The sequence below is a fragment of the Camponotus vicinus genome, unplaced genomic scaffold (assembly GCF_025532165.1).
Source record: "Camponotus vicinus isolate PSW18456_S1 unplaced genomic scaffold, iyCamVici1.0 SCAF_9, whole genome shotgun sequence".
Lineage (NCBI taxonomy): Eukaryota > Metazoa > Arthropoda > Insecta > Hymenoptera > Formicidae > Camponotus > Camponotus vicinus.
Genome location: NW_028141981.1, coordinates 4,721,961 through 4,749,192, shown reverse-complemented (window position 1 = coordinate 4,749,192; position 27,232 = coordinate 4,721,961). Strand labels below are relative to the sequence as shown.

At 36.5% G+C, this 27,232-nt stretch overlaps 2 protein-coding genes across 2 annotated transcripts in view; one reads left to right on the top strand and one right to left on the bottom strand.

Moving 5' to 3' along the window:
• Crp (transcription factor cropped) overlaps positions 1–23,790 on the top strand; it is a 130,959-nt gene extending 107,169 nt beyond the window's left edge. The window contains exons 3-6 of the mRNA XM_083109663.1: positions 12,840–12,987; positions 15,707–15,966; positions 16,586–17,049; positions 17,309–23,790. Of these exons, the coding sequence (XP_082965789.1) occupies positions 12,840–12,987; positions 15,707–15,966; positions 16,586–17,049; positions 17,309–17,684 (1,248 nt within the window). The 3' untranslated portion in view covers positions 17,685–23,790. The remainder of the gene's footprint in view (positions 1–12,839; positions 12,988–15,706; positions 15,967–16,585; positions 17,050–17,308) is intronic.
• On the bottom strand, positions 9,235–11,264 carry LOC145976768 ((11Z)-hexadec-11-enoyl-CoA conjugase-like). The gene is made up of 5 exons (XM_083108138.1): positions 10,992–11,264; positions 10,539–10,669; positions 10,209–10,414; positions 9,876–10,061; positions 9,235–9,523 (listed from the first exon to the last, which is right to left on the bottom strand). The coding sequence occupies exons 1-5, from the start codon at positions 11,194–11,196 to the stop codon at positions 9,256–9,258; spliced, it is 996 nt and encodes a 331-aa protein (XP_082964264.1). The 5' UTR covers positions 11,197–11,264; the 3' UTR covers positions 9,235–9,255.
• Positions 23,791–27,232: the final 3,442 nt, after the last annotated feature.

The following is a 27,232-nucleotide window of genomic DNA, read 5'->3' as shown; positions in this document are numbered from 1 at the left end:
CCTGCGTGTCGTAAAAAAATGTACAGGACTTGCTTTCGCTCCATGTTTCATGGCGTACATAGTTATCGCGCCGACATACTAATAATAAGATAACACACTAATTGTAAATGTACGCGTGAGAACGTAAGTATCCCGGATATTAATTTTCATTGCCTTCAAGTATAGGCACCAGACAAGATGAGAACCTAAAAGACATCTTTATTTGATAAATCAGTCGTGTCGAAATTATGATCGGACATTTTTACGCGGTACTATATACTTTCATTAGCAATATAATGCTTACATGATGCATTACGTCAACTCACGCGTTAAAATCACCTCGCGTTATACTTGAATCTTGTCGCGAGCGATTGATTCCCTTATCGGTAATTATCGAAGCATCTACTTATATTTTACGCCAGCCAGATTATTAGCGTCGCGGCGCGGAATTAATGCAGTCATAAATCCGCTTATTACGAGCGCGTCGTGAAAAAGGCGAGAAACTCGGCGTTTTTCACTGTCGCGATAATGAAATCGAGCGTATTATACCGAATGGCTCGATCGACGTACGGGAAGATAAACTCTTGATTCCTGCCGCCTCGAGACTCCAGTCGTTTAAACGAGCCGCGATTCGTCTCGTCGGCACTCAGCTTCGTTTGACGTAATAACGTCGCAAGCACTTAAGACAACCGGCCAATCGCCGGCGATTTGTTTTGCGCGAAATGACTTCCGATCTACGACGGCCGTCATTTATGCCATCCTCTCGTGACCAGAAATCAAAATGAACGATCGACTATGATCTTCTACGATTTAAATCGCACATATATACCCGACTTCGGTAATGGACGATTTATTTCCGGATGAGCTTCTTCTCCGAAGAAGAAAGAAAATAAATTTATTCGTTGAATAGTTCGTTATTTGAGGAGATTTACGAGTGAGATTCGAGAAAAGCGAAATATACGACGGCGTAATTTTACGTAGATCCGATTGGATGCGAACCGATTGCGATTCGATCGTGATGGCTTGTCTGTTTTCTCTTGTTCGCGGAATGATAAGGCACGATCGGACAAATGGAAGTGTAAAGTCTCCGAGTCAAAGCACCGAGCCTCGCGAGCTCGTCGCGATGCTTACACAGAACGCGGTGCAATACAGATCAACGAGTCGGATCTCTTTCTCGCATATCCGTTCTCACGAGAGAACCGACTACTGACACTCGATCGCTCTCTTGGAATCTCGCGTGAAGAGTGTCGGATGCACGCGAGCACGCGGTCTAACACGCCACGTTCGCGCCGCTAATCTTCTATGCGTGACGCGATATCGAAACCGCCGCTCTTTTGTGAGCGATTTTCGCTCACTCGCAGTTCTGCGAGATGCTGCGGTCGTCGGAATCAACTTTCGGTTGCAATTCAGAAGAAATCTCGGTTTTACATTTAGAAGATCACGTTTTCATATAATTTTTTTTTAATTTTTATACCGCAAATAAATAGATTCACATGCAAATACATACACTTTTTTTCTCAGAAGAAATTGCTAGAGTTGTTAGGAGATAGGATCAGCAAAATTTTATCATCACGGAGATAGAACTTAAGTGCGATAAATGGATACACGGAGTCGAAGATGCTATCGTCGGGCGAATTAAAACGTCCGAATAAATTAAATCGCATTCCGAAAAAAGAATGGCGATAAAGCAACGTGATGGCCATCGTGAGTACGCGATGTGACCTTGGTCTTGACCATGAACCAGTGGATTGCAAGCCGCTGGCGTCGCTGTCACGGTGGCGGTCGAGGCGCCAGCTTATCTGCTCAAACATCGAATCTGGAGCGCGCTAACTAATTACCGGCTTTTCCATGAGTCTGGCTGAGGCCAGTAATTGCACGCCCGTCGCGCTATCGACGTTGATTCTCCCTCGGGAATGCAGCCACAACCCGTCGTGTTGCAGTCGAACCAGGATATCAGATGCACGCTCGTCCTCGTCATTCGTGTGTATATAGCTGTGTATTCTCTTTGGTTCTCTCTCTCTCTCTCTTACTTTTTTCTCCTTCTTTTATATTTTAAGTACCACGATCGTGTTTTGCACGACCTTCACAAACATGTTTGCTTCGTGGAATCGTTAATAAACCACCTCTCCGATTACTATCTAGAACATATATTCTTATTTGCATTTGTCATATCGTCGTGACACGGTGACTTAGGTCAGTCGGCAAACCTTTACAAATTGGTGTTAACTCGTTTTTTAAGTCATAATTAATTTTCTGTTAATATATAAAAACAATATATTCGGAATTGGAGCAATAAATTAGCATTCGATTCATGTGTAATATTATGCTATAAACTTAAATTCTAACGATAGGAATAGCAGATTTAATGATATTTTGCATTTTATGATATGTGAATACTTTCCTTCAAACATAAGCACATATCATAATTTTCCATATTTTGAAAAAACATTTTTACATGTTTTCACACACGAGAAATAGATTATAGAATTATAAAAATAATTTAATCTGCATATTTAAAAAAAAAGGAATGAGCCACACCAGATCGAATTTGATACCAGATCGAAAGCATTGCACATCGAATGGATTATCCGACAAACTTATCTGTAACTAAAGTATCGTTAGAAATCTCATAATCCAGCAACTCGATGCCCTTGGATATTCGTCGATTCGATGCACGCCTTTAAATCCGACAAAGGATATATGTTTGACCCACTTGTAGCTCACTGATCCAATTATTCGAATTTTTTCATTTAAGAACATTAACATATCGCGCTCAGTGCAGTTGTATCGAATAACAATCTAGAGCAAGAAATTGTTTTCTTTGACTTCTAATTTGTTCATATAAAAAAATTAATGAGATTTTTTTTTTCTTAAAACACGCGAACTAATTTCATCTAACAATTTACGGCTCCGTATATAATATTTCCTAGAAATCTCGTTTTGTAATTTCTTGAAAATCGTGAGACTCTGACATTTCCAACGTAATGGATACCAAGTAAATTGATTCAGCCTGGCTACATCGATATATGCGTAATAAATCACATATTATATTAGGCAATATGTCTGGAAATTATGTTCTGAAATTTTCAACAGTACGTTAGAAATACACTGTGTTAGAGATATCCTATTTGTATCGGACGAACCGACATTAATATTTAATATTAACTGTCATTCACGTAAAGAAGGGTTTCGAAAAAGAAGAGAGGATGTTTTATTATCTATCTTATTCGTACAAAATGTGGGTAATAAAGAGAAGATTTAAAAAATGGAGGAATTTATAAATATATAATTATGTACAGACACATATATACAAATATGCTGCGATGTATGTTTCTCTCTTCAAAGATTACTTAGTCCAAACGATACATGGCGTGTAATAGGTGCGTGGCCGTTAATATTGATTCGCATCGAGAACGCATAACTTTTCTCTCTCCCGCGCACGCACGCACGCACGCATTCCCACGCGCATTCCTGCCGGCCGCATTTTATATAGTCGACGCGTAGAGTCTAACGACCGCATGACGACGAGAGATATGTTGAGCCACAGCGGAGTTGTTACGTGGATATTATGTATTTACGCTAATGAACTACCAATCACGTGTAAATGTGACGGACAAGATGCGGGAGAGGTCGATATATATTGTAGGAATCGTCGAGTGCGACAATTCTGTCAAGTTTCGAGAACGCGTACCTTTCGCAATAAGCGGCTCAAATCAGATATATCGATTCTGTCTCATCATTGCTCGATCGATTTTCGAGCTTTCACAAACGTCAGCTGTCTGCTCGCTCGTTTAAGATAAGCTTAAGCGTCGCCACACATCGACCGATATAGGTGACGAACCAATGCTCGTCACACTTAACGTTTATATATTGGAGAATTTCTGTATGATTTTCGTCGCTAAATGATTTATGGGGGGAATTATCGATCAAAAAAATACTTTCTAAAATTCGTATTGTCTAATTTTTATAGTTTCCTCGTTTTCGATTAGCTTAATTCGGAACAGTATTATTTACTTACGTTATATGTATATATCAATTTACCTTGAATTAATTATTATTCTTTTTGTGTTACAGGTATGAACAAAAGTTATCCTGCTGCCACAAATTAATCAGCCTGTATCGTAAGAATAACATTTGCTTATTTTTCTTATAATTATAAGTAGAGATTTTTTGTGGTTCACGGTTTATTTTAGAATTATAACACGTGCGTATGTCGAATATTAGATTTTAGAGAGCATTTATTACACCCTATTATTTATATATTTAATTTTAAAAAAGTTGATTTTAAATTAATCAAAATTAATTAACGTTCCTCCCATTCATTTCATGAGAAACTCCATTTCTAACTTTTACATAATCTAGTGTATTTTTATTACGAAAATCGACAAGTACATATTAATTAATTAATGATAATATATTATTAACGATAACATTACGAATCGCATTTTACGTTAATGTGTTCTTTTGGATCACATTATAACGAGTCGTGTCACACAGGAAGTAATGTCCTCGAATGCACATATGAGAAAATACTATGCTCAGAATGCAGTTGCATAACATTACAACTGACCTCTTCTTACTCGATACCTTCATTTTTTCTCTTCTTCCTTTATGTCTTAGTTTTAATGCCATTTCCTCGCTTTTTTCCTTTTTCTTTTTTTCCCTTCCATTAATTTTTTTAGTTTATAATATTATCGTAAATTTAATGCAACAATAAGACTGTAATAATAAATAAATATTACTAATTTTTGCATTTTCTTAAAAGTAAATAGATTTATCATATGATTATATTATCCTATAAGATCTTTATTAGCAGTAAGAAATAGTATTATATAACGTAAGTGAAATGAAGGTAAAAAGGAATCGAGGAAACGTGACCACAAATTCTACGATAAATACAAATAAAACTGTCAATGAAATATCACTTGATTTAATCGCATTAAAATGATATTCTACATTGTTTTTTATATTTATCACGCAACGATTGCGCTTTAACAGTAGATGCACTAATTGTAGAAATTTTATATAAGAGAAAACTGTACAGCGGGGAGCAGTGGAACGAGAGGGGAGGAGAAGAAAGCATTCTCTTTTAATATATCTACTATGATATTCTCAGATTGGAATGTGCACTGGCAGTAATTTTAACGCGATTTAAAAATTAACTCACACGAGTAGGGCGAGCGAGTCATTTTCGTTCACTTTTGGGAGACGTAATATCCGCGGGATATCATTCACGCGCCCACTCGCGGCAGACAGTCTCTCGTCTCATCGTGCACAAGGAGACGGCAATAAACGTTTTTAATTACGGTACGGCGACAGAGCGCTTTGAGATCGCGACATAAAAGCCAGGAGGGAAGGGAGACGGGGAGCGGAGAGGAGGATGGCAACATGACGACGGAGCGTTTCGCGGAAAACGTATTTTCGTTCACTCGGCCGCACGCGGAAAAGCGCTTTTCGCGCGCCGACGTCTGGCGCCGCCGCGACGCCCCGTCGCAATGTGCCGTGACGTACGAACAAATGCGCCCGATTTATAATTCTCCCTTGGCGGAGGGAAGCGTACAACTGGTGCGCGGGTGGCAAAACGCGAAATATCTTTCTTCTATGGAATATCGTGATACTCGCATCGATTAAGCGTCGGGGAATTTCAGCGCCGATTGCGCGCATCGGGATGAGAGAGCGAGAGAGAGAGAGAGAGAGACATCGTCCCGTATAACAACCGTACGTTATAGGAAATTATATGTTTGTGTAGGAGAGACACAATAATAGACGACGCGCCGATCACCGCTCCGATGACTACAATCGAGCACAAATTAGATAAAAAACTTGCCCAATTATCGATACTATTACTTTCTTCCATAATTGCGCTACGACATGAAACCTAGAGACCTTGAAACTTGAAAGCCGTTACCGTGTAGAGGATATTGTTTTACTCTTGCGTCTTTCTATCAATTTATTTAAAATTCTAAATAAAATTATTTTTGAGAGATTTAAATCTTTTTATTATTTTTTACAAATTTTAACGTATACGCGTACAAACGACTTTTTTATACGCGACTGTAAAAAATTTTTTTTCAAGAATATTTAATTTCGTGAAAAATATTTTTAGACAGCATATGTCGAATTTTGATTGTTATTCAGATAAACGGTGAGGAGACTGGTGCGACGTAAGCGCGAAATTCTGTTTTGCCGCATATTATGTCGCGATTTCGTCATCGTAAACGAAAGCGGACACTAGTCGTTTTTCAACGTCCGGTCCAGTGATTCCGCTGTAGCCGCTGCGCCGTCGTGAAGCCGGTTCGGATTTCTAGCATCTCTGGTTTCGTCTTAGGACGCCGGCGGAGCCGCTTACTTAGCATATACGGCGAGCGATCACAAAGGATTCTCTTCCAAGAAGATGCTTCGAAAACGGCCGCAGGCCGGTCCATCTTTTTATCTCCTCCGCGTGAGCCGGTCTGACCTCGCTTCTTCGTTACCTCATCACCGGGAATTCTAATTAGACTCCGCGAATCGACTTCTTCGCGAAATATGTAATCGCGTATTGCGACATTGGGAATAGAAAAAGAAAACAGGGGACAGCAAGAGACAGAGAAAAAGAAAGACAAAGTTATTTTAGATGGAAAGATTCTTTAATACTTTGAGCTCTGTGCGACACCGTTGAAACTTTTATTATTGAGATATATATATATGCCTTCTCCAAGAAAACTTTTGATAATTATTCAAGTTTCTTTCTCTTTATGCAGTTGTAATAAAATATCGGGGGAGGAGTCTTAATTACTTTAATTACTTTTATATCAAACGTAGCATTATCAAGATTGACAACTAATTACTATCGAATTGTTTTGAAAAATGTTAATTTTATGCATCTTCCATGTTTCTGCACGCCAGCCGAAAGAATGCATTTGCGAGCAAGCTGTCGCTTTATAAAAAAGCGGGGTAATTACGATATAATAATAACAGAGCCGTAACGATGGCGGGCGTTTTATCGGTAAATCATTGGCGTTGTTCCGCCTCGAAAATTTCGTTCGTGCATCTTATGTAATTAAGCGTATAAAATGTACGGTGCAATAACAGCAATTAATTACGGCGATCCGGACCACATTATTGTCCGAGAGAAACGAGATTAAGTGTGCGCAGCAAAACAGATTTAAGTATGTGTATATATATATATGACACATATTATTAATTCTATAACTGCTTAACCCGTTTTATCATCAGAAATAGCATAGAAATTCCAAAAAAAATTTCATTACATAGAGATCATTTTTGAGATAAAAAATTATAGTATAGGAAAAATTACAATTTTTTCAATTATGAATCCACTGTAGACTTCTCGTACGTGATTGCTAAAATTATTAATATAATAAAATGCAAACTGCAGTGCAATCTGTCAATTATAATTAACATTCAGTATCTTACGTTTTATCTTTTCATTCCTCTTTCATTTAACGTCTGCTATCGCAACGGCAATTTGTAGCCGAGTAGAAGACACAGCGGGATGATTCGCAAACGAGAACAATAGGGCATCGCGAATAGCAAGGAATTCCTGTTGGATTCGCGCGCGGAATCGTAAACGATCGCGAGGATAGCCAAAGAGGGCGACTTTGGTAGATTGCACTCTTCCCTTCCTCCCTCTCTCTCTCTCTCTCCCTCTTTCTCCCAACCTGAATGCTTTGGAATGCTGTCGTTGCCGCTGCCACCGCCGCTGCAACAAGAAGAAAAAAATCCGATTGCCGAAGCGGCGGGGAGATCCTCGATGGGAAAGTTCTCGCGAACCGAAGAAGGAAAGATTTGACGATAAAAGAGCCGCAAGTCTTTGGTGGGAGTTCTCTCGCGGAAAGAAAAGGAGAAAGTGTGAAAGGGAGCGAGGGCGAAAAGGGACGAAAGGACGAGAGCGAAGGAGGAGAAGATTGCACGCGTAGTAGTAGTAGTAGTAGAATAACAGTTGCGTGCAACGACAACGGTACAGAAATGTGCATTGGAAATAACCAATCTTCCCAAATTCCTCAAAATTAATGCTTTTCATGAGAAGGAATATATATCGAAATTAATACGTTATTTTCATCAATGAATATTAATCTTCAAAGAGAGCTCAGAGTATCGAATCTTTACATTCTAAGCAATAAATATTTGAGAAGAGATCTGATTGTTTCGAAGCGGAACGATTGTAAATAAGTTAAGGAGAAAAGAAGGAAATTAAAAATTTTTAATTAAATGTAAAAGATATTTTTTTTAGATATATATTTATTTAGCAGAAAATATTGTCACGTGTAAAAATATGTATTTACACATACATTTGCGATACGCAACGTCGCTTCGTCGATTATTTGAGGGCAGTTGTGACCCTGCTTCGTGGAAACGAGTTCAGCAGGTGGGGTCACGAGCTCAGACACGCGATCGTGCGTTGCAGCGAATGTTCCTCTCTTTCGATCGCCAGCTGCCGGCATTATTTCGCCCTTTTCATCTTGTACCTCTATATCGATCATCCCCATTCAAACGGACGACCGCACAGCTGTCGCACTCTACATTTTTACTAATACAGAAGCGAAAACGGAAGCGAAATAATTGCGGATTAAAAATCTCTCTGTATGTTTTAAATTTCTAATTATTTTTTTAATATCATTATTATTTGTCAAAAATATTTAATTTTTTTTATCAAGAAGTATGTGAAAAATTATAAAAAATTTTAAAAATCTTTAAAAAAAATAAGCATTTAAAATTAAAATTATATGTAAATCGGAAATGTTTCTGAATTAAAAAAAAATTATTATTAGTAAATATATTCTTTTTATAAAGATATAAAAATAATCGGAGACGAAATTGGCGACTTGTTCGAAAAAGAAAATGAGTGTGATCTCACGCATAAATCGTTATTTGCGTCATAAATCGTCGATATCGCCGCCAGCAAGCGACCTTGGCCTGCGTGGACTTTTGCAGAGCGAATAATCGTCTAACGAGATTTCGGGGCACGTGCGCTGGAACTTGGGTCGAGCGGACCATATAAATCGCGAGAGTTCGTGGTCTTCCAACGTAATAATCGACATGCTAACCTGCTTCAGGAGAGAATTCTTTTTATTTCATTCTCGAAAGAGCGAAAGATAATACCTTCGATAGCAGCGAGGTGAGAAACGCGTTAATTCATATCGCGAGTGTGTAAATAACTTCTGTTCATTTTTATTAAACAAGATGTTTTCAAATTAATGTTGAAAAATTTATGGTCACAATTTCGACCTTTAATTTAAATTTTTTATAAATATATTTGCAGTATTTTTATTCGTTTTAGGATTTTTTTTTCTCGGCCAGCATTTTTTGTCCTACTTCATCTCCATGTTTTTTCATATGTCCATAAATGACATTAGGCGAGGCTGTCTTCAAATCGTAGATTAATCCCACGTAAGCGAGAAAATCGATTATATATACAGTTGAACCTCCGAACTTTCCAAATTCGGACATTCGATAGTCCCAAGGAAAGGCATGGTGGAAATTATGCCAACCGTCGGCAAATGTTACGAACCAAGAGATATTCGAAAATGTTGCTTGGATTCTCCTGAAAAAAACATCACAAACAATGTTACAAAGATCTACAACTTTTGTAAGGTTCTATTTTACTCGAAAGAAAAATCGCGATAGAATTCAAATTATAATTAAATCACACATAATTAAAGTTAATTTTAAATTGACTATAGTTAATTAATAAAATAACATTTATAATTAGAGTAAATGTCAATTAAGTGACATTAAATATAAAATATATAGCAGAAATTAGTAATTATAAAAAAACATATTTTTATTTGAATATGATAAAATAAATAACAAATGAGTTTCATAATAATATTTCTTCTGTCAAAAATTTTTCGAAACACCTACTTAATAATGCGATATTGAGATAATAAACTCACTTGTCGTAAGGTTTAGTGCCCCATAAATGAGCGAATGAATTTACAGTCCATATGGTGTGAAGGGTGGTAACATACCAAAAGCAATATCCCACAAAGAACGACGACCATAATGTCTCATTCCAGAAGTACATTGGGACCGATACCGGAAATACCATTGCTATAACGAAATAAAGGTAAAAAAAGTACCTGAAAAAATCATCACACATTTGTATTACTTTATATTTATGACTTGGCGTTACAACTACAATAGGTATTTAAATTTTTAATAACAGCTATTGTATTTCTTCGGTGCGTAATTTAATTTGTGAATAATTGGTGGTAACATTTATATACTTATGTTGAAACATCAGCATTTTATCAGCGCGGAATTCTGAAATGTCGAGTTCTTTCTGCTTCTTCTTCACCAACGGATGCTTTATCGTCATAAGCCAACCCATATGGCAGAAAAAGAATCCTCTCTTGGAATTGTGGGGGTCTGCGTCTGTATCGCTGTATGTGTGGTGAAGTCTGTGATCTCTAGCCCACGTAAACATGCTGTTCTGATATGAAAGTGAAATTGTTTGTGAGACAACGCGACAAGATCTTTTATTTCTGTTTTTGACGCATCTGACGTGTATGTCTCTCGAAGATTTTGTTTCAAATATATTCGTCAATTTCTTTTACCTGGCCTGCCATGGTTTGTAAAAAGAAGAGACAGATCTTCACAGGTTTAGTAATTTTATAAGCTTTGTGAGTATAATAACGATGCGCGCTTAATGAGACTCCGTGAAGGGCCCAAAATCCAAGCCAAACCGCTGAAAAATTAACATTAATGTTTATTATGATTTCTTAATCATAAAGAGCATGAATGATTTTATAAAATAATCATGCAGTTTCTAAGAAAGAAATTGATCAACGAACATATGAGAATTCTTGTCAGAAACATGTCATAAAAGAAAAATTAGTTATATTTTTTGTTAATATAACATGTACACATTTTAATCTAAAAAGTATATATAATTTAATGAATTAAGAGTAAAATATTTTATTATTAAAATATACAATCAATTTCTCATGCTAGATTTGTATGATTTAATGCTAACATCGTAATTTTGTATACATTTTAAGTTTGATTACCCCAAATAGTTGTAGCGAGTTTCGCATGAAAGATCGCCGAGTATAATCCAACGAACCCTGATGCCTGAAGAACTGTATGACCTACGACAAGTGGCCAAATGTACGAATGCCGATAATTCATATCGGTACCTAGTTTCTTATGAAACATTTCTTCCACCTCGTACGGCTTATTGTCAGTTTTATCACGTATCTTTTCTGTGTCCATATTTAAAAAACAGCACGATTTTTTCGAAAATTGGTTACGTATAAATTTTGTTTGTAAAATTTATTAAGTGCTTGCTGTCTTGTCTGTGTAATTACTTTAAAATGTTGAATTAAAATAATCAAGAATTAATAATAAATACTTGAAATAATATTACTTTGATATATTCAGATTCACTGTGATATCGTTCGGTGAAAACGGAAAAATTGCGAATTTTTCGCGTTACACTCGTTTATATACTTTCTGAAATCATTGTCTTATTCATGCTAAAAAAACACGACCCCAAATTATATTGTTTGTAATGTTTTATTTAATTATTTTTATTCATTCTTGTCCGTGATCCGCATTTGCATATCCGTTTTTATTTCGATCACTTGCATATTTTAGCGAATATAAAATGAGAAAACTTTAATAAAAATAAATATATAAAAGGAATAAGGCAATTTTTAATTATTTTATATCTTCGCTCATATCATTTTATTTTTTTCACATTTATATTTTATAGGATCGAGAGGTCGACATGACTTGACACAGTAATTTCTTTATTTCTCACCACGTATTAGTTACCTAAGATAATGTATGTATATGATTTTTTTCTTCTTTCTCCATTTTTTGGTCACATTTTATTGTAATTCATTTATTGTTTATATTATATGTAATAATTTCAGTTCACTTGATAAGGACCAAAACCCATGGTCGAAACGTTGTGAATCTTTCATCAATAAATATTGCCGGTGTGGTCGATTAAATTACTTTCATTTATTTATATTTTATTTAAAATTATTAGTATTCTTTTATCTTTTTTTATAATTTTATTTTTTATAAATTCTTTTTATATGTGCGAGATAAAGAGTTATGTAAATAGACAGATAGGTGCGCAAAAATCGCGCAATACCAATTTGCTCGATCGCTCCAGGCTATCTAATTAGGCAAAAAAAAAACATCTCGAGAGGAGAGGGGAGGAAATCGAGTATGTTTTTTCACGTAACGCGAAGGATCGGTTGGTCGGAAAGGACGAGGGGCAATAGCGAGAATCATTCGTGCATTTACGATCGGAGCGTACGCAGGGCATCTGTTCGTTAACCACCTGTCGGCAGGTGCGAACCGTACACCCAGCCCCGTTACCCCGCGCCGCGGCCGGGTATCAATCGGCCATTTTGTTTTCGCCGATCTGGCTCCTCGAAGCCATTCCCGTTTTACTACGACGTAGTACGCGTGACACGCGATACCCTTCGCCGGATGTTATCGGCGCACAGTGTGGTCTCCCCTTCTTCTTTTTCTCCCTCTAACCACGTAAAACCTCTTAAGCTCATAGGGCATGTAAACAGGAAGTCCCCGTTCTTCTCCTCTTCCCACTATCGCGTCCCTTTGGTTCCTGCAGGTTGCGAATAATACGTAGGAGGCACCTGCGGAGAATGCGATCTCTCTGCGATTTATCGTAAGGATTCGCGTTTCTCATTGAGTATTCTCGACAATCTTTTTATTAGATTTTAATACGCTTTTTATCTTACTGTCGGCTCCGCTTTGAGCATCGAGATAGATCCTGACGATAAGCGACGCGTATTTTAATGTGAGATTGCGATTCGCGTGCATGATGAGCTAAAACGAGATGCGCGGAATAATTAATTTTTTTACTTATGTTACAGGCTGCGATACTTCAACAGACTGCCGAATACATATACCAATTAGAGCAAGAGAAGACACAATTGCTGTCGCAAAATTGTCAACTGAAACGATTGGTAAATCAACACGAGGGTGGCGATGTACCCAAGAAACGCAAATCCGACACTCAAGGTAAAAGTCTACGTTATCTTTTAATTAATTAATGTAAACTAATTATGTATGCAAAAAGAGAGTAAGAGCTTGATATTTTAAAGACACACAATTTTTTCTGCTTTTATAAATTAAGAGATTAATTGCACAGAATCTTTTAAAAAAATCGCGATAAACATATCACAAATATCGAAACATATATCACGCGAAAATATAATATAGCGATAATATAAAGATACATCAATAAAATATCATTGCGAGCATTGCTTGCGCACAAACATTTGCACATGTAAAAGCAATGGAATTAACGTTCATCGCATAACGAGATTTTCCAAATGGGCTTGAATTATTTATCGCCCGTGCGACCGCGATTGCACTGTCCCGGTGTGGATTTAGGATCATAAAAACAAAAAGCAGAAACAATCGGAGCAGAGCGCGAAAAGTTGCGGAAATATACATTGCGATCCGCTTATTTCACGGTTTACCCGCATTTATAACGTTGAACCATAAGTTATTTTTCAATCGCGAAATTGAATTGTTGAGTCTCGAAAACTCTCTCGCGTCCAAGTAAATAACATTACGTTTTCGAACATAGCTTTATAGATTTGTAGATTTATTTATAGATTTATTTGCTTGAACGAATCGGTAAATGTTCGAACATGTCGCTATAACGCGTGTGAAAAATTTGTCTCTCTTTTATTTATTTAATACGTATTCATTAAATCAATACGCACGGGAGACTTGTGCCATATTTCGCTGCAGGAATGACAAATTTTGCAGGAATTTTTTAATCACTCCCATGTCGGCGACAACGATTAATGCAAACGCATTTGAGGGAGACGTTCGTCATTTTCACGATAGTAATTACATTCTTCGCGACTATAGTATTACGTCGAAAAGATATATGCATAGACTATTTCAGGAGAGAAGCTCTCAATATAATATCGAGATGATATAATATCGATTATTGCGAATATATATATGAAACTTTCATGATCTAATTTCATCCGAGTGAAACCTAATTCAATGTGCGTAGAATCTAATTTAATTATTATATGTTAAGGCGAGTCTCTCTCTCTTTTTGGCTGTGTACGTTTTATTACTTTTACCCATTAAAAAGCAACATGAATAAAAGAGAACCGAGCAATGAAATTAAAACTCAAGTAATGTTAAACTTTTGATACCAAATGATAATTAATTTGTGATCGTTTCATTAAAACATGAGATTATGCCGCTGGAAGATTAAACTTTCGGATTATAATCGGATTCAGTGAAACGGGACAGTGGACAACAATGGCAGGAATTGTTCCCGGCCATGTTAGCCTTTGAAAGTCTAGTTATTACTTTGGTGGCTAAATACAACTTTTTGACGGATTAAAGTGGCTCTCCTTTTCCGACCTAACTCGATTCGGCGATTCGGTGACGTCGCCGTCGTGGCGATATGGCCGCCGGAAAGTATCTGTCGCGAACTTCGACTGAGACAATTTCAATTTCTGATTCTATCGTAAATTAGTTTCCTCCGTCGATGGCACGCCGATATTCAGAAAGTTCGTCGTCGGCTGTGCGACGAAGCGGATTTAATGCCGACGAGCCACTTTTATCGATCAATCGCGGTTATCCTCTCGATTGCCCTCAAATATTAGTCTCGACATTTACAATCATTATCCGAGCGGTAGAATAACGTTTCGCAATTTATAAAGAAGAAGCTAACTCGACTCCTCAAGTTGGTATTTAAGCAGATATTTTGTAGATGGCCTCTATAAATATGAATTGTGGTATAAATCATGTAGAAATAAAGCAATTTTAAATAAAGAAAAATTATAGTTTTATTAATATACATTTTATATTTTATATATGAACATTTTGTATTTTATATATTAGATTTATACACAATATCGGGATTAAACGGGTATGGGATGGAAATATGTATGATATTTAAAAGCATGATATATTTCTATCAAACTTCGTGTAATATAAGCGATTTAATATTACTTTTAAATCTATACTTTGGCTTGAAAAATGAAAATTAATGATACTGAAACTATCTCAACAATGGTCGATAATCTCAATTATCATTGCAATAGAAATTATGCGGCATAAATGTTAATTAATGAATGTTCGGTTGATGAAAAGTATTTGCTAGAACGGTATGTGCACACACAATTTGCTACGTTATCGCGCTATAATTTGACGTTCCGTGACGTCAAACAACGCATAAATGCATAAATGAAGTAACATACAAGAGTACGTAAAGTTACATTCACCTCGCTTTAATATAACGTCGAAACAAATGAACTGGCTTTTGATCCGCCCGAGGTGGGGGGAGAGGGTCTCTATATTTGTTCTGTATCGTAAACAGTGACCAGATTTAATTTCGCTCATGGCCTCGCAATCCCGTTTATACCGCATATGTGTTTTCGCACTGCTGCATTGAAGCGCGCGCACCGGAAATCTGAAAGTTTATTGCGGTTATTCGATCTGTAATCCGAAAATTTGCGAAACTTTCCTAAAATTAATTTCACAAAAATATTAAGTCTTTTTGTTCCGTAAAAAAAATTTTTTTCCTTTACATACAGTTATCTATTTGACATACTCTTCGATATATAAGTAATTTAAAAGGGAAAAAAATTTTATAATTAATTAATGTTTAATTGCGGCGCTTATCAATTGTATTTTCATCTCTTTACTAAAAGGTATTTTAATTTAATGTCTCCTTCATTCGACTTTTTCTGTTGTTTAGGCGTCGTCGTTAGTCTACCTATGCATGTCAGCGAGAGCGGCGACGAGGGCTTGGGCAGCATGTCCCCCGAGCCGATGTCTGTAATCACAGTGACCACAGAGGGACATTCCGTGAACAGCGAGGTAGTGGAGCTTAGACGACAGCTAGAGAGGGAGCGTCACGCGAGACTGCATTTAGAGAAACAGATGAGAGCTATACAGAGTCAGTTATATCCAGAGAGATTCCGGGACAATCAGCTTATCGCTTATCAGCCCCACGAGGTAACTGTCCTATTTCGTATAATCGTTTTCATCAATCTATCGAAAAGATTCTTCAGTGAAAAAAATTCAACAATATATTATATAAAAATAAATTAATTCATAAAATTAAAACAAGAAAAATAAAACTTGAATTATGCGAGGCAAGCTAGATAGGCGACATAAAGCTTTGCAAATGGAATTATATAGTTGTAAAAAAAAAAAGAAAGAAAGAAAAAAAAGAAAAACGTAATAAAAGTGCGATATACCGGCCTTAACTGAAATGTCACAATCTATATGGAAACATGTTTAAACGGATTTCGGTTGCCGAGAGATTACTATCTACACGATGCAGAATATAATTCAGCCGTGAACTCTCGTTTGACCCTCGAGGGTTTAAACGTTTCCAGGCGAAAAATATTGCAAACATTGTTTTAATTGCTTGAATAGAGATCGTTGCTTCCGATAACAGTCCGCGCGCGACACAACGCACTATGTGCAGTTTTGTTATTTCTATCGAATCGATTTCTTCCTTTTTTCCCTTCAATGACATTTTGCTTGCCTCCGCCTCGAACGAATAAATTGCCAAAGCACAGGTTTTACAATTACCATACTAATAATTAGCGTAACTTGCTTCTAACAGGTCATCGAGCACACGGACAATGTGATGGCGCAGGAAACGGAAGAGGCGGTGGCCGCGTTGCAGGTAGTCTCGGTTATGTCTTTGCCACCTGTGGGTTCCACTCAAACCGTGGAAACTTCAAGTCCGGATCCGAGCTCGCCGCCGTTATCACCACAGCCGGCTGACATGGAGATAAAGCCGGAGGAGATAAAGGAGGAAGAATCGTGTCCAGGTAGTCCGAAAATCGTCACTTTTGCCCAAAATCAGGTGTTCACGGCGATGGAGGAGCAGACCACTACGGATTCCTTTTCGTCGTCGAGTCGCGTTACCTATGCCACATCAGCTTCTGCGGATTTTAAGAACACTTCACCTCAGTACATCACCGCGAGTCCCAGCAGACCCTTCTCGCCGGCTGCTGAGCCTCAACGGCTACCCAGTGTTTTGGAGGCTGCGATAAAGGCTGAGCCCAAAGTCGAGGTGGAGAGGTACGTATATCATGTTTATTCTGTTTTAAGTATGTAACTGTTGTTTGTCTGATGATTCTGATCGTTTTCTGAAACACAGAAAATAAGAGAAAGGTCCCATAAATTAATAGAAAGTTTAGCTCAAACGTAAAGTCATGTATAGTTTTATAGTTCTGTGTATTTAATTTATCTGACGTAATAGTAGTCGTAGATTCGTTTTGTCGATTTATAAAACCTAGACGATATTCGATATTCGTTAACGAAAGGTTTCTGAATGCAGGTTGCCTTCTCCGTCAAACTCTTTGGACGACGGCATTCCACAAGCAAGGCTGTATATCGCCAACACGTCTCGGCAGAATTTGGAAACGATCGTCGAGGCGATACGTCATCTGGAGGGCGACCATCTGTTCGGCGAAGAGCGAGAGCCCGCGCAGGAGGTGCCGTTAGCATTGACCAATAAGCAACAAACGATGGTGAACTCAACTTCGACGAAGTCTACAACGTCCTCTCCCCCATCTTCCTCCTCGCCTTCGGCAACGTCCGCCACGGTGACACCCGCGAAGCAACGGATACTGCACGCCGAACACTTCCTCCAGTTTCACACGCAACAACAGACCCAACAGCGGCCCGGCGTGATCGTGGTGAAGCACTCGTGATCCAGCAACGCACTGCGCTCCGTGCACTGAACGATGTACTCGAAACAGCGACGCATTCGTTTCCATCGCTTGACATCATCGCGATTTATCACTCGAAAATGAGGAATCCTTTTTGGCCTGGACAGAAAGAAAGCGAATATTTACGAAGATAGGTAGACAGAGCGATTGTAATTATTGTAATCGTACATGTATTCTTTTTCGGCACGACGGAAAAGAATACTCTCCGTCTGCCGTTAATCTCCAATTGTTACCGGAGATCGTCATTCGAACTATATACTGCGAAAGGCACTTTATGTATGTTCCTACTACGTGTTTTGCTTGCCTTCGTTTTTACAAAGATCGCTTAAAATGGAATAATGCATACAATCACGATAGAATGAAATTTAAGATAGAAGAAATAAGGTTTTAAATCACACGGACATAGCGCGAAACAGATAACGAAGGCAGAGCCAAGCTCGAAGCTTAATAAAAAGGATCCTCAATGTCGAGTTGTTGAAACGAAACGTCGTTTTCCCATTTTTTTTCTCATGTAAATACTAACAATTCCTTCCGATCGTGTATTTCCGACGATCGCCACGAGATCTCGAAGAGATCTTCTTTGAATCTCGAAGAATTTCCCGTTCCCTCCCTCCTCCCAAAGAAAGGTTCCCTTTCTTTCGCGAGAAAATTGCGAAATGCGAAGCGGACGTTTCTCATCCTTCGTTTTACTAGATAGTATGTTTTTAGACTTAAGCGAGAACTCGTCGATAATATTCCTAGGCGGATAAGTCTGCGTACGCTGTATAATACATATGTTATACATAAATATATGATTTGTAAAGAGTATAAAGTACATATTTACGTTCTTTTTTTATATTGTTACGAAAATGAAAAAAATACAAGACGACAATGCGAGGATTGAGATATTAAGATATAACGACGCGTATATATGTTCTTTCGCTTGTTACGGGGTTACACATACCACTGGACCGGGGCACGAAATGACTAGAAGAAAGTGAACTCAAATAATAACAAGATTTAATCAAAATATATCCACACGCAATCTTTAATATTTGATACACATGTTAGAAAAACGTTACGGCAGAGCGGAACGAACCTCGGTACGCTGCCCCGCGTGTGTAGGTCTGCGTAACTCCTGTCTACTATGTTTTCGCGTGTTATTAAAACATGTCGCGGGTTGGAGAAAAATTCCGTTTAATCTGTGCCAAATATCCCCGGAGAGTACCCAGACGTTTTGTTCCTTCATAGTAGACATAATGTACGTAAAGTGACGACGCCGGTCGGTACATCTGGTAGACCGAAAGCGAGTTCACGATCTCTCGTCTCCTCCAACTTACTCGTCAATGCGATACGACGACCGGGAACCTTGATAAAGTGACTTCCCGATCGTTATTTCGGTTGCGTCGCAGACCATTCTATCGGATCAACATCATTGATCGATGCTAATTATTGCAAGGAGAAACATCGGAATGGCGACAAGCTTTCTATGCGTTGAGTGACATTCTGTATGATTCTCTTTGCCGTGAAACTTTTAATCCTGCATACGATATATTGCATACGAGTTTTTTCTACGCAACATACGGATTTCTTATAGCTTGCGAATACGAGACTAAGAGGCTTGGAATTTACAATTTCTCGTGCCTTTCGAGAAGAGGAGCGATCGGAAAGGGTCGAACGATCGATTGACCGGTGCTGAGAGAAGAACCGTTACGTTTTATTTTTTCTTTTCTTTCATTCATTTACACGCGTCTATTGTGTATTATGTGCGTTAACTTTTTCTTTTTGTGTTATTTCTCTTTGTGCATGTACCGTTTCATCGAGTGTTAGTCGATTGCAAGCGTTATCGCTTGCGAATAATAGACTCATAGACCAATTTTTAATCAATTACATTATAGTACAGATCCTTTCGCTCGTAATTTACTATTATTACTGCTACTATTACTACTATTACTATTACTACTACTACTTTTTTTTCTACGATGAGGATAATTAATGTGCGAGCGCGACATAAGCTTAAGGGTTTAATGCATAGAGGTATATGCCTACGAGAAATTAATTTTAAGTACTCTTTAAATACATGTAAGTAAGTTAGTGGACCTCTAAACGAGGTAACATGGTAAGACACAGAATTACAGTTAAGACCTTTAGTTAATCTTCTAGCAATTAGGATAAATGTAGGAATTGTTTAGTCGAGTACGCAATTTGAAATACATCCAGGTTATTGTCTATCTGTACGATAAATGTGACGCTACTCCGTAACTGTATTGCGTGTATATAATACCTTTTAGCGGATATCATCGCATAACACACGATCACCTAGCTGATGTACTACGATGCTGAAATAGGATAATGTCGGCACCTTTCGTACCTTTCGTTACCGTTTAATTCAAATCTCATTTCGATAGCGCATATTTGCATATTTTTTTACGTACCATTGACATTTTCATTGCTTGTTTTTTTTCAGAATATGCACATATATAGATGTAAGAGCTATATTAATTATCTCGACTAGAAAAAAGATATATATATATTTAACGGAACAATTGCTCCCGAAATGTACGAAAGGCGCCCTATGTAGGAGTTACGATTCTATCTTAGGCTTTCGACATTCGCGATGAAAATGTGATCCCGCGTTTCCAAAGTCGCGGATCTCGAAGGTAATGTACAAAGCTCGATGTCGACGTTCATACGAGGACGCACGAGGGCCTAAAACGAATAGAGAAATTCTTCGTTTCTATCTTTTCCCCCATGAATCGTACGTAAAATATTCACGGCAGATTCATTATTTTCATGGGATAAAAATTCATTGTTAACGAAAGTCGTCTTCTGCATTATCGCGCTATATTCCTCGGTAACGAGTAATTGAGTATATGTAAAAATACCGAGTGTGTGTAATGCGACGATGTTTATCACTTAGGTTCGACATAAGTTGTCGAATCAATCGGAAAAAATCGTCGGGAAGATTTTCGAAGATAGGAAAAGGAAATGGAATGTCGTTGAGTTTAACACTAATTGAATTTTTCCCATACGCGAGTCCGATATACATGTCTCGTTTTCCCACATATACGTCTCATTTTAATAGTTTCGAAAATCTCGTGCGAATATCTTCGGCGCTTCCATGATACATACACATACACATGTACACAAATGCACACATCCACATATACACAAATACAGATATATTCACGTGCGTAACTATATATGCACGTATAAAGTATACGAGAATGCTGTACGCACGTACGCATTTATAGAACCTATTGGTGATTCTCGAGTTTTTCGCGATTGATTTTTTCTTTCTTCCTATTTTGTTTCGCGCACGTTTTTATATTTTATTCCGTCGCCCTTGATATTAGCGTGTCGCGATTTGCTCTCGAATAGGTGTCAGAATGGGGAGAGAGGGAAAGAGAACCGAATTGCAAAAAATTCGAAACATCATTGCGCACGTGTCAGCGTGAACGAGATCGAGGATATCACGATGATGATTTTATTGCGATGAATGTCATTTCAAAATTTTTTATTCAAGATAAACTATTGGTTGAATCGAACGAATTCTCAATTTGTTTTTCGGATTCATATGTATTTATATCATTCTCTGTAATTGCGAGACGGGCAATGATTACGGAATATAAGTTTTAAATTTTACAAAGATAATGCAGAGCTATTCTCTTTAAGTTAATTAAAAATCATAACATTTTCTGTTATGATTGTTATATATTATATTTTATGTTATACATATTATATGTTTTTTTTAATTTTAACATTTTCGAAATAATGATATAAGTCTATTACTGATAATGATAAAAAACATAATCATAATTATACATATACATCTAAAGTTTTACATTAGATATTAGACATATTAGATATTAGAGATATTTTTTTTAATGCAAATTTTGCATTCACACTAAAAATCATACTAATGTTATTGAATTATTCTATTCACTATCTGTGATATAACTATTTTGCAACTATTGACACCTCACTGATTTAAGTGTGTTTTATTTTATATATTTCTTTGATATTCTATTAATCGTTAGCGCTTTATACGTTCAACTATTATTTATAACTTATCATATAATAAGATTTAATTACAAAAGAGCAATTATAGCTCGGTTTCATTTCACGTTAAACTCGCAGATATCATTGATATAAAATGGTATGATGTACGTTGTTACATATTCCAAGATTCTGTCGTAACTTCTGAAATGTATAACTTTTTTTTGATACAATGACAAGTCTTAAAAATTGACAATTGCTGCTGTTTAATTGAGAATTCGTTTGATTCTTATGTATAATTGGATTGCTATCAAAATCTCATACGCAATGTAATATATGTGGCATAATAATTCTGTCGTACAAAATTTATATGTTACTAGTGAGTGTATGTTAAAAGTACATTAGAGTATCAATTTCAAGAAAATTTTTTTGACTTGCTGTCTTTTTAACTTTTTAACTTTAATTAATGATATATTAAAGATGAGGAGAAACAAAATTTCTTGCAATAATTTACATTTAAATGTCATTTTTTATTAATGTACATTTTTTCTGATTTCATTTAAAAAATACGCAACTTTTACAGCGAAGCTGCAAAAACTTGTATCGTGAAATTTTCACGAAATTTTAATGTCATTTTTTTATCTATTGCCACACATATGCGTTACGGTATATGATGAATTTTACAAACCATTCACGAAAACTTTAGATATCGTCGACTCGTTTTCGCGAATTTCAAGGGTGATGACTCGAAACGTTGATTCGAGCGGCGGTTTATCTGTGAGGCAGAATACAATGTAACATATGTGGAAGTCCCACGTAAAACGAGATTGTAGGTAGTGATTCAGCTTCAGCCGCTTGAAAATTACGTTTCTTTTAAAAAAAAGAGAGAGAAAAGGAGAGAGTGTCACTGTTTCTGCCGCAGTGACATTCGATCGAAATGATCTTTTTTATCGTTGAATATATACATATAAAGTATAAAAAATATATAAATAAATATATATATATATACATACAAAACACACAATGGCTCCTATAACTTCTCTACAGCTTCGTTGAGAGAGAAAAGCAAAAAAGAATAACAATACGCAGGATACGGTTTAGCTGCTAATGAAAATTGCTGATAGAGTAATGTAATCGCATTGAGGGCAGTAGAGAATGCGTGCGAAAAGAGTAAAATGAAAGGAAACAGCCGAATATTTCCGAGATTGCGAGCGAGAGCGTGGCTGTGCGAATCGCGCGTGCGATCACGAGAATGACGAAGAAATTTTTACCGTTTAAGATTAATCCGATTTGTACACGTCGTGGCACATGGCGACTGAGAGTAGCGCCGAGATTAATCAATGCTGCCTCTGAAAAAGGGAAGATTATAAATATAATATTTGTTTAGAGTTAGCACTTTTCGAAATGCGTGAGCTCTTTTCTCTGTAGAAACTGATGGAAACAACTTGAACAATATGAAAGAGTTCAAAAGACTTTTGACTAAACAAGATTGAAATGGTGTCTTTCAACTTATTTGGACATCTATATAAAGATATCTTTTATACGTCTTTGAACTGTTGTTTGTGTTGTTCGAAGATGATGACATATTTGTTTACTTTGTAGAACATGATGTATCAAAATTCTGCAACGTTAATGTTTTACAGAATCGAGTATTTTTTTGGATCAGCATCCTACTCTCTTTCGCCACAGGCCTATCGAGAGAAATGTACATAGCGTAAAAACCATAAAACATTGGATTGCTGGCGGAAGAATGTACAACAGGGAGATAGTAGATAGATAGATAGATAGACCTGGTAGAGATGGAGAAAGCGAGAGTAAGAGAGAGAACGGGAGAGTGCGAGAATGCTAGATGCAGATATGTAGATCGTGCGTATAAAATAGCGGAATTTGTAATAACGAGTAACATAGGTAGCGACAGAGATTCCAGAAGTCGTTTTCAGGAACAGAACTGAGTAGTATGCGCGTCGCGTATTTCTTTTTTTTTTTGCGAGTGAGAGAAAAGAGACGAAGAATGAGCGTGAGAATGCGTAGATGTAATTTGTAGCGCGCCGAAAAGATGTTTTCTTTTTTCAAGTTTTGAAATACATTTCTTTTTTCTTCTTCTTTTAAATGACGTTAAACTACACTTTGAATCATATCGGAATATCCGTCATATCGGAGTATCCGTCGACTGAAGAATGATCCGGGCTCACGCGATGCGTGATGAACGAAGGCATGCAATAGCAATTGTCAATATCATAAAAATCAAGAAAGAAAAAGAAAAAGTTATTGAATAATCCATTTATATTGCGAGATCCCCTTGATTGAGAATTAGTATTGCAGACATCAAAAATCTTTGACATTTTTGAAGCAGGTCGAAGGTTTATTCCTGTAAAAAAAAAGAAAAGAAAATGATCAAAAAATTAACGTTAGATACTTGTTCAACAAATTTCTTCGTACATAAAATATTTCTGTCTTTTGTAACATTTATTTACGTACTTCTTAGAGTTCTGTAGTTCCATTAAACTGTTTAATGTTAACTCTAGTGAGCATATTTATCTAGATACATATTTAGCCATCACTTCAAAAAGCGCCAAGCTTAATCACGAAGACTGAGAAGTATGTAATTTTGTGTCCAGGGATATAAATTTATTTCTGATAAAACTCTTGTGTCAAATCAAAGTATAATTTTCGTTGTTTTTTTCACAAGAGAGAAAGAAAATGAGAGAGAGTTATTACATTTTTCATAAATTATCTTAAACTGTTGATTGGCACTGCAAGTATTTGTTGTTATTGAAATCTTCTGAAATACGTAACGCATTCTTCGATAATTAATATTATCCGAAGAATATCAAGAAAATGTACCAATTATCAACTACGTACTGATGAAAACGCTTTGCTCGAAAAGATTCGGATCAGCGAGAGAAAGATGCTCTCTTAATTTTTTAAACACATTGAAAACAATTTCTAGCTCGAATAAGCGTAAGAAAAGTAATATCGACCAAATAAAAATCTATTAGAGAGTGTCGTATAATGAAAGACCGATACGGAAGATTAATACCAGCAATGCGTCGCGTCGTATGTGATAACGAAAAATGTGTAAAATTGAAATAGTTTCTGTAATATAATTCAAAATTTTAAATAATCGATTTTAATTATTAATTAACAGCGGTAATTACGCTGATACTAATTGTAAAATTGATTGTACAGCATTTGAACTAAAGAAAAGAACATGAAACAAGATAGAATAATTAACTATTGAAATTTATAAATATGATATAAATAAGTTTATATCGATCGTATTACAAACACGCGACGTATTGCTTCAGTTTTACAATTTCCATGCACCGTCCAGTTGAGTACGAAGAGAACGAAGAGACTTACCCGAAGATTACGTGGCTCCTTTAGAGACCATCTTTTTACACTGATAATAGTCAATTCGAATTAAAAAGTGTTCGATCGTCTTCACCATTAAGATTATAGTCGAGAAATCTGACCATATTTCATGATTTATGCAATACGTAAGATAACTCGACTAATTAGACTCGAATTATCGTTCGATCACAATCAGCGATCGCAGACTTAATCGATGAGAATTCAGTAATTGGTTTAAAGTTATTACAATCGAATTTGCGAAAATTATATTCACTGAATTTTTCTAAAATGTCAAAAATATATTATGAATTATGAAAAAGAGAGACTAATTAATATCATTACGATATTAAAACGATCGGATAAATGAAACGAACGAGCAGAGTCAATAAATCTTTTCACATCCATTACTCGAAGTTACTGTTGTCTACGCAAATCGAAAAAGAGTTCCAAGGTTGCAAGGGTTTCACAATGCAACAGTGGTCTAACTTTGTAAGAATATAAAAAAGTAGTCCAATATATTTTTTTTCAAGTTTTTTACCTTTTACGGTCAATTTAGATTTTTAATTCTCACACAGATTGCATTTAATTGTCGAATAAAAAAAAACAATATAGAAAATATACTTGTTGATCACACTTTAAGAAGTACATGAGCTGATAAAAGCTGATAGTAAACTAAGTAAAATTGAAATTACGAGAGAAGACATACGTTTCTAAAACAAAGAATATTAAATGAATAATGCATCGAATCCTTTATTTCACGAGATTTCTACAGTTACATATCTATCCAAATGAATAAATTCATTATTTCCTCTCTGAAAATGACCACTCGAAATAAAACGGTTCAGCTTTTCTATTACACGGAATGAGGTGGCATCGTTCTCGTTAAAATATGCGCTTTTTTCTACGTGTAGACAGCCGATAGTCCGATACGACACGAGCATCCTCGATTCTATATAGTATCGAGCATCTCTTTTCATGAACTGAAACACAGGAGAATAGCTTCTCGAGACTGAAATACAAGAGAGCCGTGATACCGACGAGGGTACCGGTAAGCGCAATTAATTAATCGTAATAATAATAAAGAAAAAAAAAAGAAATCAAGACTCTGAACACACTGATTGAGAAAAAGAAAAATAAACAAAAAGTTCCTCAAGAGTTCAAGAGCCGCGTTTATCGCGTGCGTTCGCATTTTCGATAAACGCGATTTTACACGATGAAGCGAATGTTGTCCGCACGTGGTAAATGCCGCCTACACCACAAGAACAGACTGCCATTGAGTTTTGAATGTGTACTCGTTTGTAATAAATAGTTATAATTGACCGAGAGAGAGAGAGAGAGAGAGAGCAAACTGATATTTCTGAAAAAGCGAATGAAAGAAGGGAGACGTATGTATGATTGAGCGTGTTGCGTGAATCAGTAATGGATTTACTAACAATGGTCTCATTACTTCCCTATTAAATCGTTTTACAAATTCATAATTATTTGCTTCTCGAAAATATTTGTAATTGCTAAATAAATAATCGTAAATTTCGGTATATGTAAAGAACGATGTTATAATATTCGAAGAGGTAATTTCGATGATAAACTATAAAGCTTTTAATTGAAAACTCGAAATGGAAACGAATTAAAAACATGAAAAAATAAAAAAATAGAAGTTAATGAGAAGAAATATACGTCATGAACGAAAAATATGGCTAAATTATCTCGAATCTAATTGTTGCGGCACTTTCCGTTCTCATTTCGAGTCTTTAATTATCGCTCGTAATTTGGACCTTTAAATCCGTCACTAGCATAAATGCTGTATTATTTGTGAATGAGATACGGGGCGACGCGCGTATAATCCTTCCGCGTAAAAAGTCTTCTTGGGCTGTTTAAAATTTAGATCTTTCCACCGCGGGTGAGAAACGAATCGTTCCTTGACATTGGCCGGGGACGATGCAGCGGTGTGTAAATTGCCATAGGATTATGCTGATCGAACGTCCCGATAAAAGGATTATTCGAGACCGGAGACGATGCGAGAATGTGCGTTAACGAGTTTGGCTGGCTGGCATTTATTTTAGAAGATCCTGAGAACGGAATCGATAATATAAATGAGGAGAGGGGAAAAATATAATTCTCTGTGATGTATTTCCATGATTTAATTATATGTATGTAATTATGATTATCTTTACGCGGATTTACGCGATTAATTAATATTA